Here is a 13,932-nt window from a genome sequence, read left to right as displayed (position 1 = left end):
ATGAATGTTGGTATTTCTTTACACCAAGTGATAGTGGGCCAGTGTTGGAGGACCTCGCAAACAATAAAACATACATTCAAAAGACAGAACCAAATCTGACCTAAGAAGCAAAGTGACTTAGTAGTGCTGTGAATAAGGAAATGACTGAATTTCAGTGAATGTGAAAAATGTAATAACTTTTTAGATCATAGATAATCACTTAATTTACTCAAGATATAACTTAGCTTTGGTCCAAATGAATTAGGGCTCCCTCCTTCGGATGGTTCCACAAGTTGTATAAACTGGCTTGCTTCTTTGATTTGGTTATTTTATTTAATACTGACATCTGACTCATTCTGCTTATATACACACAAGAATAATTAGGCCTTTTGGAAATGTAGTACCATATTTGTTTTTGGTAATGAAAAGTCAACCAAATTACTTCCGATGAAGGTCCTTATACAAATATAGTATTCTTAAATACACATACCCACACTTATTTTGTTTATATGTACACAGTATTTCTGGAAGGACTCACAAGATGCTGGTAGCATTATTTTCTTTGCCTTGGGGAAGGGAACTGTGGTTTGAGGGCACAGGGTAGGCTTTTCACTAAAAACCTTTTTAACCATTCAAATATGAACTGTGTGCATTGATTACTTATTTTTAAAAATGAATAATCACTGTTAAAAGAATTCTTTATACTATTCACGAACTGTTGAGTAGTTATATTTGGTTGTCAATATAGGTGCTCCATCCCTCTCCCCAGATACTCTGTGACCATCATATGGGGCAGCACTGTCATGAGCAGAGAACAGGCCTCCATTATTCCTGCTCTGCTTCTGCTAGGCCTCATGTCTGCATACATTGGACTATGGCGACCTTTTGCTAGCTGCTCGATCAGGCCCCTCTAATACCTACTAGATTTGCATATAATTCTCTGATTGCCTAGGCCACTTACATTTTATAGTCTCTCTTTGCTAACAAAAATAACAGCAGGTGCATACTAAATATTTTTATGTGCCAGGCACTTTTCTTTTTTTTTCTTTTTTTTTTTCTTTTTTTTTTCTTTTTTTTTTTTTTTTTTTTTTTATTAATTAACTTTTATTGGTGTTTAATTTACCAACATACAGAAAAACACCCAGTGCTCATCCCGTCAAGTGTCCACCTCAGTGCCCGTCACCCATTCCCCTCCAACACCCGCCCTCCTCCCCTTCCACCACCCCTAGTTCGTTTCCCCGAGTTAGGAGTCTTTATGTTCTGTCTCCCTTCCTGATATTTCCCAACATTTCTTTTCCCTTCCTTTATATTCCCTTTCACTATTATTCATATTCCCCAAATGAATGAGAACATACACTGCTTGTCCTTCTCCGATTGACTTATTTCACTCAGCATAATACCCTCCAGTTCCATCCACGTTGAAGCAAATGGTGGGTATTTGTCGTTTCTAATTGCTGAGTAATATTCCATTGTATACATAAACCACATCTTCTTTATCCATTCATCTTTCGATGGACACCGAGGCTCCTTCCACAGTTTGGCTATTGTGGCCATTGCTGATAGAAACATCGGGGTGCAGGTGTCCCGACGTTTCATTGCATCTGAATCTTTGGGGTAAATCCCCAACAGTGCAATTGCTGGGTCGTAGGGCAGGTCTATTTTTAACTCTTTGAGGAACCTCCACACAGTTTTCCAGAGTGGCTGCACCAGTTCACATTCCCACCAACAGTGTAAGAGGGTTCCCTTTTCTCCGCATCCTCTCCAACATTTGTTGTTTCCTGCCTTGTTAATTTTCCCCATTCTCACTGGTGTGAGGTGGTATCTCATTGTGGTTTTGATTTGTATTTCCCTGATGGCAAGTGATGCAGAGCATTTTCTCATGTGCATGTTGGCCATGTCCATGTCTTCCTCTGTGAGATTTCTCTTCATGTCTTTTGCCCATTTCATGATTGGATTGTTTGTTTCTTTGGGGTTGAGTTTAATAAGTTCTTTATAGATTTTGGAAACTAGCCCTTTATCTGATATGTCATTTGCAAATATCTTCTCCCATTCTGTAGGTTGTCTTTTAGTTTTGTTGACTGTATCCTTTGCTGTGCAAAAGCTTCTTATCTTGATGAAGTCCCAATAGTTCATTTTTGCTTTTGTTTCTTTTGCCTTCGTGGATGTATCTTGCAAGAAGTTACTGTGGCCGAGTTCAAAAAGGGTGTTGCCTGTGTTCTCCTCTAGGATTTTGATGGAATCTTGTCTCACATTTAGATCTCTCATCCATTTTGAGTTTATCTTTGTGTATGGTGAAAGAGAGTGGTCCAGTTTCATTCTTCTGCATGTGGATGTCCAATTTTCCCAGCACCATTTATTGAAGAGACTGTCTTTCTTCCAATGGATAGTCTTTCCTCCTTTATCGAATATTAGATGGCCGTACATTTCAGGGTCCACTTCTGGGTTCTCTATTCTGTTCCATTGATCTATGTGTCTGTTTTTGTGCCAGTACCACACTGTCTTGATGACCACAGCTTTGTAATACAACCTGAAATCTGGCATTGTGATGCCCCCAGCTAAGGTTTTCTTTTTTAAAATTCCCCTGGCTATTCGGGGTCTTTTCTGATTCCACACAAATCTTAAAATAATTTGTTCTAACTCTCTGAAGAAAGTCCATGGTATTTTGATAGGGATTGCATTAAACGTATAAATTGCCCTGGGTAACATTGACATTTTTACAATATTAATTCTGCCAATCCATGAGCATGGAATATTTTTCCATCTCTTTGTGTCTTCCTCAATTTCTTTCAGAAGTGTTCTATAGTTTTTAGGGTATAGATCTTTTACCTCTTTGGTTAGGTTTATTCCTAGGTATCTTATGCTTTTGGGTGCAATTGTAAATGGGATTGACTCCTTAATTTCTCTTTCTTCAGTCTCATTGTTAGTGTATAGAAATGCCATTGATTTCTGGGCATTGATTTTGTATCCTGCCACGCTACCAAATTGCTGTATGAGTTCTAGCAGTCTGGGGGTGGAGGCTTTTGGGTTTTCTATGTAGAGTATCATGTCATCGGCGAAGAGGGAGAGTTTGACTTCTTCTTTGCCAATTTGAATGCCTTTAATGTCTTTTTGTTGTCTGATTGCTGAGGCGAGGACTTCCAGAACTATGTTGAACAGCAGTGGTGAGAGTGGACATCCCTGTCTTGTTCCTGATCTTAGGGGAAAGGCTCCCAGTGCTTCCCCATTGAGAATGATATTTGCTGTGGGCTTTTCGTAGATGGCTTTTAAGATGTCGAGGAAAGTTCCCTCTATCCCAACACTCTGAAGGGTTTTGATCAGGAATGGATGCTGTATTTTGTCAAATGCTTTCTCTGCATCTAATGAGAGGATCATATGGTTCTTGGTTTTTCTCTTGCTGATATGATGAATCACATTGATGGTTTTACGAGTGTTGAACCAGCCTTGTGTCCCAGGGATAAATCCTACTTGGTCATGGTGAATAATTTTCTTAATGTGTTGTTGGATCCTATTGGCTAGTATCTTGTTGAGAATTTTTGCATCCATGTTCATCAGGGATATTGGTCTGTAATTCTCCTTTTTGGTGGGGTCTTTGTCTGGTTTCGGAATTAAGGTGATGCTGGCCTCATAGAACGAATTTGGAAGTACTCCATCTCTTTCTATCTTTCCAAACAGCTTTAGTAGAATAGGTATGATTTCTTCTTTAAACGTTTGATAGAATTCCCCTGGGAAGCCATCTGGCCCTGGACTCTTGTGTCTTGGGAGGTTTTTGATGACTGCTTCGATTTCCTCCCTGGTTATTGGCCTGTTCAGGTTTTCTATTTCTTCCTGCTCCAGTTTTGGTAGTTTGTGGCTTTCCAGGAATGCGTCCATTTCTTCTAGATTTCCTAATTTATTGGCGTACAGCTGTTCATAATATGTTTTTAAAATCGTTTGTATTTCCTTGGTGTTGGTAGTGATGTCCCCTTTCTCATTCATGATTTTATTAATTTGAGTCTTCTCTCTCTTCTTTTTAATAAGGTTGGCTAATGGTTTATCTATCTTATTAATTCTTTCAAAGAACCAACTCCTGGTTCTGTTGATCTGTTCCACAGTTCTTTTGGTCTCGATATCATTGAGTTCTGCTCGAATTTTAATTAACTCTCTTCTTCTGCTGGGGGTGGGGTCTATTTGTTGCTTTTTCTCTAGTTCCTTTATGTGTAAGGTGAGCTTTTGAATTTGAGATCTTTCCAGTTTTTGAATGGATGCTTGTATTGCGATGTATTTCCCCCTCAGGACTGCTTTTGCTGCATCCCAAAGATTTTGAACGGTTGTATCTTCATTTTCATTAGTTTCCATGAATCTTTTTAATTCTTCCTTAATTTCCTGGTTGACCTTTTCATCTTTTAGCAGGATGGTCCTTAACCTCCACGTGTTTGTGGTCCTTCCATATTTCTTGTTGTGATTAAGTTCTAATTTCAAGGCATTATGGTCTGAGAATATACAGGGGACTATCCCGATCTTTTGGTATCGGTTCAGACCCGATTTGTGACCCAGTATGTGGTCTATTCTGGAGAAAGTTCCATGTGCACTTGAGAAGAATGTGTATTCAGTTGAGTTTGGATGTAAAGTTCTGTAGATATCTGTGAAATCCATCTGGTCCAGTGTATCATTTAAAGCTCTCGTTTCTTTGGAGATGTTGTGGTTAGAAGACCTATCCAGGGTAGAAAGAGCTAGATTGAAGTCACCAAGTATAAGTGTATTATTATCAAGGTATTTCTTGAGTTTGGTTATTAATTGGTTTAAATATTTGGCAGCTCCCACATTCGGGGCATATATATTGAGGATTGTTAAGTCCTCTTGTTGGATAGATCCTTTGAGTATGAGATAGTGTCCCTCTTCATCTCTCACTATAGTCTTCGGGGTAAATTTTAATTTATCTGATATAAGGATGGCAACCCCTGCTTTCTTTTGAGGACCATTTGAATGGTAAATGGTTCTCCAACCTTTTATTTTCAGGTTGTAGGTGTCCTTCTGTCTAAAATGAGTCTCTTGTAGACAGCAAATAGATGGGTCCTGCTTTTTTATCCAGTCTGAAACCCTGCGCCTTTTGATGGGGTCATTAAGCCCGTTCACATTCAGAGTTACTATTGATAGATATGAGTTTAGTGTCATCATATCTATTCAGTCCTTGTTTTTGTGGATTGTTCCACTGAACTTCTTCTTAAAGGGGAATTTTAAGAGTCCCCCTTAAAATTTCTTGCAGAGCTGGTTTGGAGGTTACATATTCTTTCAGTTCCTGCCTGTCTTGGAAGCTCTTTATCTCTCCTTCCATTTTGAATGAAAGCCTTGCGGGGTAAAGTATTCTTGGTTGCATGTTCTTTTCATTTAGGACCCTGAATATATCCTGCCAGCCCTTTCTGGCCTGCCAGGTCTCTGTGGAGAGGTCTGCTGTTACCCTAATATTCCTCCCCATAAAAGTCAGGGACTTTTTTTCTCTTGCTGCTTTAAGGATCTTCTCCTTATCTTTGGAATTTGCAAGCTTCACTATTAAATGTCGAGGTGTTGAACGGTTTTTGTTGATTTTAGGGGGGGATCTCTCTATTTCCTGGATCTGAATGCCTGTTTCCCTTCCCAGATTCGGAAAGTTTTCAGCTAGGATTTGTTCAAATACATATTCTGGCCCTCTGTCCCTTTCCACGCCCTCGGGAACCCCAATTAAACGTAGGTTTTTCTTCCTCAGGCTATCATTTATTTCCCTTAATCTATCCTCATGGTCTTTTAATTGCCTGTCTCTTTTTTCCTCAGTTTCCCTCTTTGCCATCAACTTGTCTTCTATGTCACTCACTCGTTCTTCCACCTCGTCAAGCCTCGTCGTTAGGACTTCTAGCTTGGATTGCATCTCATTTAATTGATTTTTAATTTCTGCCTGATTAGATCTAAATTCTGCAGTCATGAAGTCTCTTGAGTCCTTTATGGTTTTTTCTAGAGCCACCAGTAGCTGTAAAATAGTGCTTCTGAATTGGCTTTCTGACATTGAATTGTAATCCATATTTTGTAACTCTGTGGGAGAGTGGGCTGTTTCTGATTCTTTTTTTTGAGGGGTTTTCCTTCTAGTCATTTTGCTTAGTGCAGAGTGGCCAAAAACAAGTTGTATTGGGAAAAGGAGAAAAAGAGAGAGAAGGAAAGAAAAGAGAAAAAGAAAAAAGAGAAAGAAGAAAAAAATAGGGGAAAAAGAGAAGAAAAAGAAAGAAAAAGAAAGAAAGGAGAAAAAAGAAAAAAGGGGGGGTGGGGGAAGCAATCAGAAATCAAGAAGAAAGAGAGAAAAAAAAAGCATAAAACAAAACAAAACAAAACAAAAAAAACAAAAACAAAAAAAACAAAAAACAAAAAAAAAACCACGGGGGAGTATCTTCCGATTCTGTGTAGTTTAAGTCCCTTGATTTCCCTTGGAACTGGTCCGTCTCGCTGGTCTTCTGGGGGAGGGGCCTGCTGTGCTGATTCTCAGATGTTAGCACTTGGGGGAGCTGCTCTGCCCCTGCCTGGTGCAGGGCTCGGTGGGGGTTGTTGACCCCGTGAGGCCCCGGGAGGAAGCCACAGTGGGGGGGGCAGCTCTGGGACCCTGGAGTCAGCCCCCGCAGTAGCTCCGGGGCTCTCCTTCTGCAGGGCCTGGGGGCTCCGGGGCGGGGCCGCTGATCTGCTCAGTTCCAGGCAGGAGCGTCCTTGCTGTCCTGGGCCCTCCCGGCCTCTGCCTGTCCCGGGAGAGGCCGGATCCTGGGCTGTGTCCCGGCGCCCTGTGCTCCGGGGCCTGCGCTGTTGGATTCGCGCTCCCGGCGGTGCAGCCCCCTCCGCGGAGCCGCCGCCCGAGCCTCTCCGAGCTGTTCCCGGAGCCGCGCAGCCCCCTCCGCGCGGAGCTTCTTCCTCTGCGCGAGCCGCCGCCGCTGAGCTGTTCCCGGAGCCGTGCAGCCCCCTCCGCGGAGCCGCCGCCCGAGCCCCTCCGAGCTGTTCCCGGAGCCGCGCCGCCCCCTCCGCGGAGCTTCTTCCTCCGCCCGAGCCGCCGCCGCCGAGCTGTTCCCGGAGCCGCGCAGCCCCCTCCGCGGAGCCGCCGCCCGAGCCCCTCCGAGCTGCTCCGGGTCCCGCCGAGCGCTGCAGCCCTTAGGGAGCTCGGCGCACTCTCCGGGGCGCAGTTCCTCTGTTACTGTCCCAGGGAGCCCGAGGGCATCCCCGCCTTTCTGGGGATCCTGCTCCAATTCCCGGGGAGCCCCCTTGCGTGGGGAAGGTCGGTGCAGCTCCTGCTCCTCCGGGACGGGGCTCTCCTGTCCTGGGGACACTCGCCCCGGCCTCAGCCCGGCTCCTCGCGGGGCCCCTCCCCCTCGGAGGCCTTTTGTGTCTTTCTTTCTTTTTCCCCGTCTTCCTACCTTGATAGAAGCGCGAACTCTTCTCACTGGAGCGTTCCAGCTGGTCTCTCTTTAAATCTCAGGCCGAATTCGTAGGTTTTCAGGATGATTGGATGGTTTTCTAGGTAATTTGCTGAGGACAGGTGACCTGGAGACCCTACTCCTCCGCCATCTTGCCCCCCCTACAGCCTTCTTTTTTTTTTTCTAAGTGCTCCTTTAATCCTCACAACAATCTTTTGAGGTAGGTGCTCTATTATTCCCACTTTACAGATGAGGAAACTGAGGTACAGCTAAGTGTTTTTTCCCAAGGTTATACATCTAGGAAGTAGTTGACCCAGAGTGTAACACCTATCCCCTACCCTATCCCTAGTAATTTGACTTCTAAACCTTTTGTCTTAACTTCTATGCTAAAAAAAAAACAAAAAAACTTCTATGCTATAGTTTGAGAGAGTAGGAAATAAAGCAAGCTTGATGTCTCTTCTCTAGGTTTGTCATGGTTGCACAGTAGCCAGGTTGACTTTTCAAATGAGATACATTAATATGAAATTGATATGAAACCATGACAGGACCTTTCTTTCCTTCTGTAGCCCTACTAATCTCATTGCTAGACATCTAAAGAATTATTATTACTGTGTTTAACAACTGGGCTTCACTTTCCCCAAACTAGGTACCATCTGTAAACATTAATAATATGTTAGATTATACTGAATATAGAATACAATAGGTAAACCATATTGAATTATAGGGCTGATGCATTATTATACCAAGTCAAACAACTTTGCTGTCATTTGATTTCAAGGGGATATTCCTGCTGGGTCCCATTTGAAGTAGTAAGTAGACACACTTTGTTCTGAGGCTGTGATTAAGTTCACTGTAAATCATCATTGAGGTGGGAGCAAATAAATATGACTCACCATCTCTGCATCTCTGGTAATAAGTCTGGTAACTCCATCTGCTTTCCACCACACAAACCTAACAGAGTCTTCTTTTCAATCCTTTGAGGGTTAGCCATCATGCCCAGAATTGGATTTGCATTTGGATTTGAGTTTATTTGCTGTTTTCATTTCATTTGTAAAAAGTAAATGGAAGACTATGTAATACTCTTGTTTTAAAAGAAATATAAAGGGTAGGGTGAATTCTTTTAGTTTTAGTTTTTTCCCTCTGTTTTCCTGCCAGTTCTACGTGCAATGTTGTTTTTGCTTATTTGTATGCATTTTTATGCTGCCAGCTCAGAAGGGACCTGCCACAGAAATGATGTAAATTCGATATCAAGTGACTTACATGATAAAGTCTGACAGCAAGCATAACTTGTTGTGTTAATTCTGAAAGCAATATGTACTCTATTTGTTGTCTCAATTTTTGGCTGTTTCTTTTGTGTGTTGAAGTGGATTTCCAATATAGTCCCTTTCCTTTAACATTTGTATAGTGAAGATAACTACTAAAAACAGAAGGTTTAATTTATCACAATAGTCAGCTGGTTGGCTTCAGTAGTTTGACATATATAAAATGCTTAAAATGCTCCCTAAGGTTTTTAGGAGCTGAAAAAGGTTATTGATTAGAAAATGAAATTCCTCTATTAAGTGGGAACCACAGTATAACAATGCAGCATGTTAATATTGAGTTATTTTTTTCAGCAACCAACCCTGTCAGATATGACCATGTATGAGATGAATTTCTCTCTCCTTGTTGAAGACATGTTGGGAAATATTGACCAGCCAAAGTACAGACAGATTGTTGTGGAGGTTTGTATTTAGAAATGTAGATTGCTGAAAAGTGCTTTCTATCTGCTCCCTGAAAATTAACCTAAAGGAAACTGCTCAAGAGACCAGGAATTCTACTCCTTACCTAACCTGGATCTCCTCTGTTTGAGTCTTGGAGAATATAGCCATCCTTGACCCAAGTCAAGGTACATAAACAAATCAGAGAGGATGACAAAATATGAGAGACTCCTAACTCTGGGAAACGAACAAGGGGTAGTGGAAGGGGAGGTGGGCGAGGGGATGGAGTGACTGAGTGACGGGCACTGAGGGGGCACTGGACGGGATGAGCACTGGGTGTTTTAATCTACATTGGAAATTGGGCTCCAATAAAAAAAATATACAAAAAAAAAATCTTAAATCCTTCAGTGTGGAAAGACTGCCCAGCTTTTTTAGACACATACTCACTTCTCAAAAGCAAGTGCATTAAAAAAAAAAAAAAAGCAAGTGCATTAACACTACTAAAAAGCAGAGGAAGTGACCTTTTCTTATTTGCTTTAATTTCAGGGTTTTTTTTTTTCTGTTTACAGAAATAGTGCATGACTATTGTAGAAAGTTTTAATAGTTGAGAAAATTATAGAAAAGAAAGCAAAAAAAAAAAAAAATCCCCCCATCCACTACATCCACTAGCAATAGGTCATCAGTGTTGGTATTTTGAGGGACATCTTTCTAAACATCTCTCTGTGAACAGAGAAGACATGCAATTTTGTGCTGTATTATTTTATAAAAGGTTAAATGCTAAAATACACACATGTACATGGTGTATACATGTGCTCTTTTGCCATTTTAAAACATTATGCCAAATATGGAGAGAATCCCCATAATGAATGGATTTAGCATATAGTACATCTTCACTTTGTCTCTTTCTCTGGGAATGTCTCCATCAGATTTTGTGTCTCTTGTGGTTGGGTAATATGTCTGAGTGAGGGAGAAGCTCTCAGTAAGTCCTGAATCTGGCATCTAAAATCCAATCAGAGTTGAGTGAGATTCAGTCTTACCTCAGATGTGCCAAGATTCCCTGACACTATCAGCCAATCAGTTTTGTAGCATGTGGGAATGAGGTAACCTGAGGTCAGGAAGAGATGGGGTTATTGGAAGGGTGGATGCCTTCCTTGTGCTGTCAGCCTTTCAGTGTTTAGTGCCTATCATGTGGGACCTACAACAGACATGGAGGTCCTTCTTGTTGACCAAATGAGGGTCCCTTTGCAGAAGAATTTCTCTTGAACTAGAACAACATTTCACATTCTCCTGGCTAAAGTCCTGCCCTACCACATTGTAACACCTGGATTTTTCTGAAAGTGTTTCATTTGGTTCTTTTAGGTTCTGTTTTGGAAGCATTTAGATAAAGTATAATCAGGAAGATTCCCAAATTAGGAATTATGAGGTCTTTTTTCATGTTCCATGTACAAAGTCAGAGCCATAATCATCATCCTAAATTCTTTACCAAGCAAGCATTGTATACTCAGACACAATCTTTGTGTCTAATAGTTTGTCATCTAAAATGAATGTAACTACTTAGGATGAATGTATGAGATAGCTAAACAATAGGGTGATGCATTAAACTAAGATATGCAGACCCAATAGTACTCAGACCAGAAAGAGGTAAAAATTAGATGTGTTTTTTAAAGCATAACCATCCCCTGAGAAACACTATGATGTCACAGAATTATACCCATTTGGGGATGTTGGGCTCCAGGTCATTTGATCATGAGCCTAGATCCAGAGTCTCCACTGAACTCATCTGCCTTCTTTGGCATTGTGGCCTACTTACCTTTTCTAGGGCAGCCTCTGTCCCACTGGACACTGATTTTGGTGTCTTGCCAATAAGGATTAATGCCCAGAGGCCAGAAAGTTCAGACACTTTGGGTGAACAGGGCACTATGTACTGTTGACTGTGATTGGGAAAATCGTTGTTCTTACTAGTTTCATTGAAATGACTAAGCTACAAAGTTATATACATAATGACAGCTACAAAGATATATATATTGAAAAAAAATATGTAGTTTCCAAACAGAACTTAACGCTGCTAATTTGCCAGATTAGAAAGATTCCACTCACAATGGTCCTACAATCAGTCATTGTACAGAACACACTGTGAGATTCAAGGGTCATCCATCAATCTGAGTAAAGAATGAAAACATGTACAGATTATGTTGCTTTTATGGTTTTCATATAATTGTCTTTCAACCTCTGTCTCTTCTAGTTACTAATGGTTGTATCCATTGTATTGGAAAGAAACCCTGAGCTAGAATTTCAAGACAAAGTTGATCTAGACAAACTAGTGAAAGATGCATTTCATGAATTTCAAAAAGATGAGAGTCGACTAAAGGAAGTTGAAAAACAAGTAAGTAGAGAAAACAGTTTTTTGTAGAATTTTTTCATTGTCTCGACTCTTCAAAATATCCCTAATCTCTCATCACTTAACTTCCAAAACAGATTTATAGAGTGTAAAATAGAGTACTTGCGGGGCAGGGAGAAGTCTGACTTATTTGAGAAATTAGTAGTGCTTTTTAGTTAATTACTAGTCAGCTCAGCTATGAAGCTCTGACTAAAAAAAAACTGGGAAGACATAAATTTCCTTTATATAGTTAGCAGTTAAAATGTGTTTTACCAGAAAGGAACCATAGATTCCAGAAGGCTATAAAATTAAGTTCTGGGGAGGATGGGAATGCATAACAGGCTGCATTGGTCTGTGTATACTAATATAGTCCCTTCCAGGCTCTCCGTTTAATATTTTATGCTCATCTGTAAAAAGGTTCCCTAAGTAAATAAAAATTATCAGCAAAGAAGAGAATACTAAAAATGTCTCTCTTTGTTTTATATGCTGAGAAGATGCCTTAGGAAAATGAAAGAAAAGCTCAAGAAGTTTCTATTTTCCATGAGGAAATCTTTCTGTGAATTTATTTTTCCCCCTAGGCTGACACTGATTTTACCTGTCAACTCTTTACAAACAAAAATCAAATGACTTACTTACTGTTTTCCTTTGTAGGATGACATGACTTCCTTTTACAACACTCCCCCACTGGGAAAAAGAGGAACATGCAGCTATTTGACAAAGGTTGTGATGAATTTGCTGCTAGAAGGAGAAGTCAAGCCAAGCAATGATGACCCATGTCTGGTTAGCTAGTGAGGATGGTGTAAAAGGCTCTGTTGAAATACGTTTTCTGGAAGTGTGTTAAGTTTTGTGTTGAAGCTTAATTCAGGCCGCCATGAATGTAAGGACTTATTATGTTGGTGAGGTGGTTGCCACACCCTTGACAGAGTTAGTGGATCTCTTGCACGCCATAGTCAATCTAATGGTAAAAAATGCTTTAACTACATGGAAAAAAGTCCTCATGATTATAATGCCAACCACAATAATAATCTTTACTGAGTGATACAAATAGTTAATGAATTGAAAGTTCACCACTGCATGTTTTATGATCAGATAACTCATTGAAATGAGTCTTTGCTCTTTAGACTAAATTCCCACCTAGCACTGCCATTAAAATGAATTTGCCAGCTGGTGTGCATACTGGAAATGAAAAGATACTGAAAGAATGGAACAAATGGTGAGCTTAACTTAGTGGCATTGTCATACTGGAAAAATACGTTAAAATCATAAAAGCAGATCTGCCAGCTGATGTTTTTATTCTCAGAAACAGCATTGTTGATAATATTTTAGTATACAGAGCTACTGTACAATTTTTACCTTGTAAACATGACTGTGGTTTTGTATTTGTGTTGACTTTAGGGGTTGGGATAAAATACAGTATAATATATACCTGATCAAACATTTTCTTTGAGCTCTTACTAAAAATATGGCATGCATAAGATTGTTCAGAAGAGTAGACTGTTAACCTAGTTTGTACTAGTGAAAAGAAAACTGAAAATCATTAAACTTTATTTCTGAATTAATGAATATATCTGGACACATTTTTGGTTCTCCTGTTCACACTAGTAAGTCTATTACTCCTGAATATTCTCAGTTTAATTGATCTGGAGACAGAGTGGAAGAAAATTTATGGTACCTACCATTTCACATATTTTACTACCAAATTTATTTAAGCAAACTTTAATAAAAATAAAAAATAGATTAAACGTTTAAGTTTTATGAATTTATATCCTTATTGAATGTTATACAGCACAGCCCATTAATTTTAGCCATAGATCCAAAGAGAGTCATTTTTCTGACCAATCATATTAGAAGTATCACCTGAGAAGTCAAACTTGTTACATAAAGGATGCAGCCCATTTGTAGATCTAAGAAACATAGGACAGGTGGCTTCAGTAACAAGTCAAATTGATATCAAATACATGGATGGGTGAATTCATGGAAAAATCTGCAGAGTCAGGCACATTTCTCCTAACTTTACGGTGTATTGCGTGGGTCTTGTATAAGAAATCATATATGCACTTTGGCAAAATTGAGGAGAATGAGGTAAAATCTGACCTTAGAGAATATCTTAAGGAGAGGGATATGACAAAGAAGATAATTATTTGATAAATTAAGACAGTTTATGAAAAGATAGTAATGGGGTGCCTGGGTGGCTCAGTTGGTTAAGCTTCTGCCTTCAGCTCAGCTCATGACCTGAGGGCCCTGAGATCGAGCCCCACGTCAGGCTCCCTTCCCTGTGATCTCTCTCTCACTCTCTCTCAAATAAATAAAATCTTTAAAAAAAAAAAAAAAAAAAAAAGGAAAGAGAGTGATGAACTTAGATTATAAAACAAGCATAAAAAAACCTTAAACTTGAAGCCCATGGAGAATCAAGGACTGATACTTCATAGCTAAAGAAACTGAATATAAAGAGAAAAACCCCTTGAAGTATTTAATTTTTGCTGAA

General features: G+C 40.0%; 1 protein-coding gene across 4 annotated transcripts in view; it reads left to right on the top strand.

The window, feature by feature from the left end:
- Window positions 1-13,010, top strand: part of PHKB (phosphorylase kinase regulatory subunit beta) — a 219,759-nt gene extending 206,749 nt beyond the window's left edge. For all 4 annotated transcript variants that reach the window (XM_041766919.1, XM_041766922.1, XM_041766920.1 and 1 more), the window contains exons 30-32: window positions 8,987-9,094; window positions 11,313-11,453; window positions 12,099-13,010. In XM_041766919.1, coding sequence (XP_041622853.1) covers window positions 8,987-9,094; window positions 11,313-11,453; window positions 12,099-12,236 — 387 coding nt within the window. In that variant the 3' untranslated portion in view covers window positions 12,237-13,010. The remainder of the gene's footprint in view (window positions 1-8,986; window positions 9,095-11,312; window positions 11,454-12,098) is intronic.
- Window positions 13,011-13,932: the final 922 nt, after the last annotated feature.

Source organism: Vulpes lagopus, chromosome 8 (assembly GCF_018345385.1).
Source record: "Vulpes lagopus strain Blue_001 chromosome 8, ASM1834538v1, whole genome shotgun sequence".
Lineage (NCBI taxonomy): Eukaryota > Metazoa > Chordata > Mammalia > Carnivora > Canidae > Vulpes > Vulpes lagopus.
The sequence above is the reverse complement of the archived record's forward strand: the minus strand, read 5'-3'. Positions and strand labels throughout refer to the sequence as shown.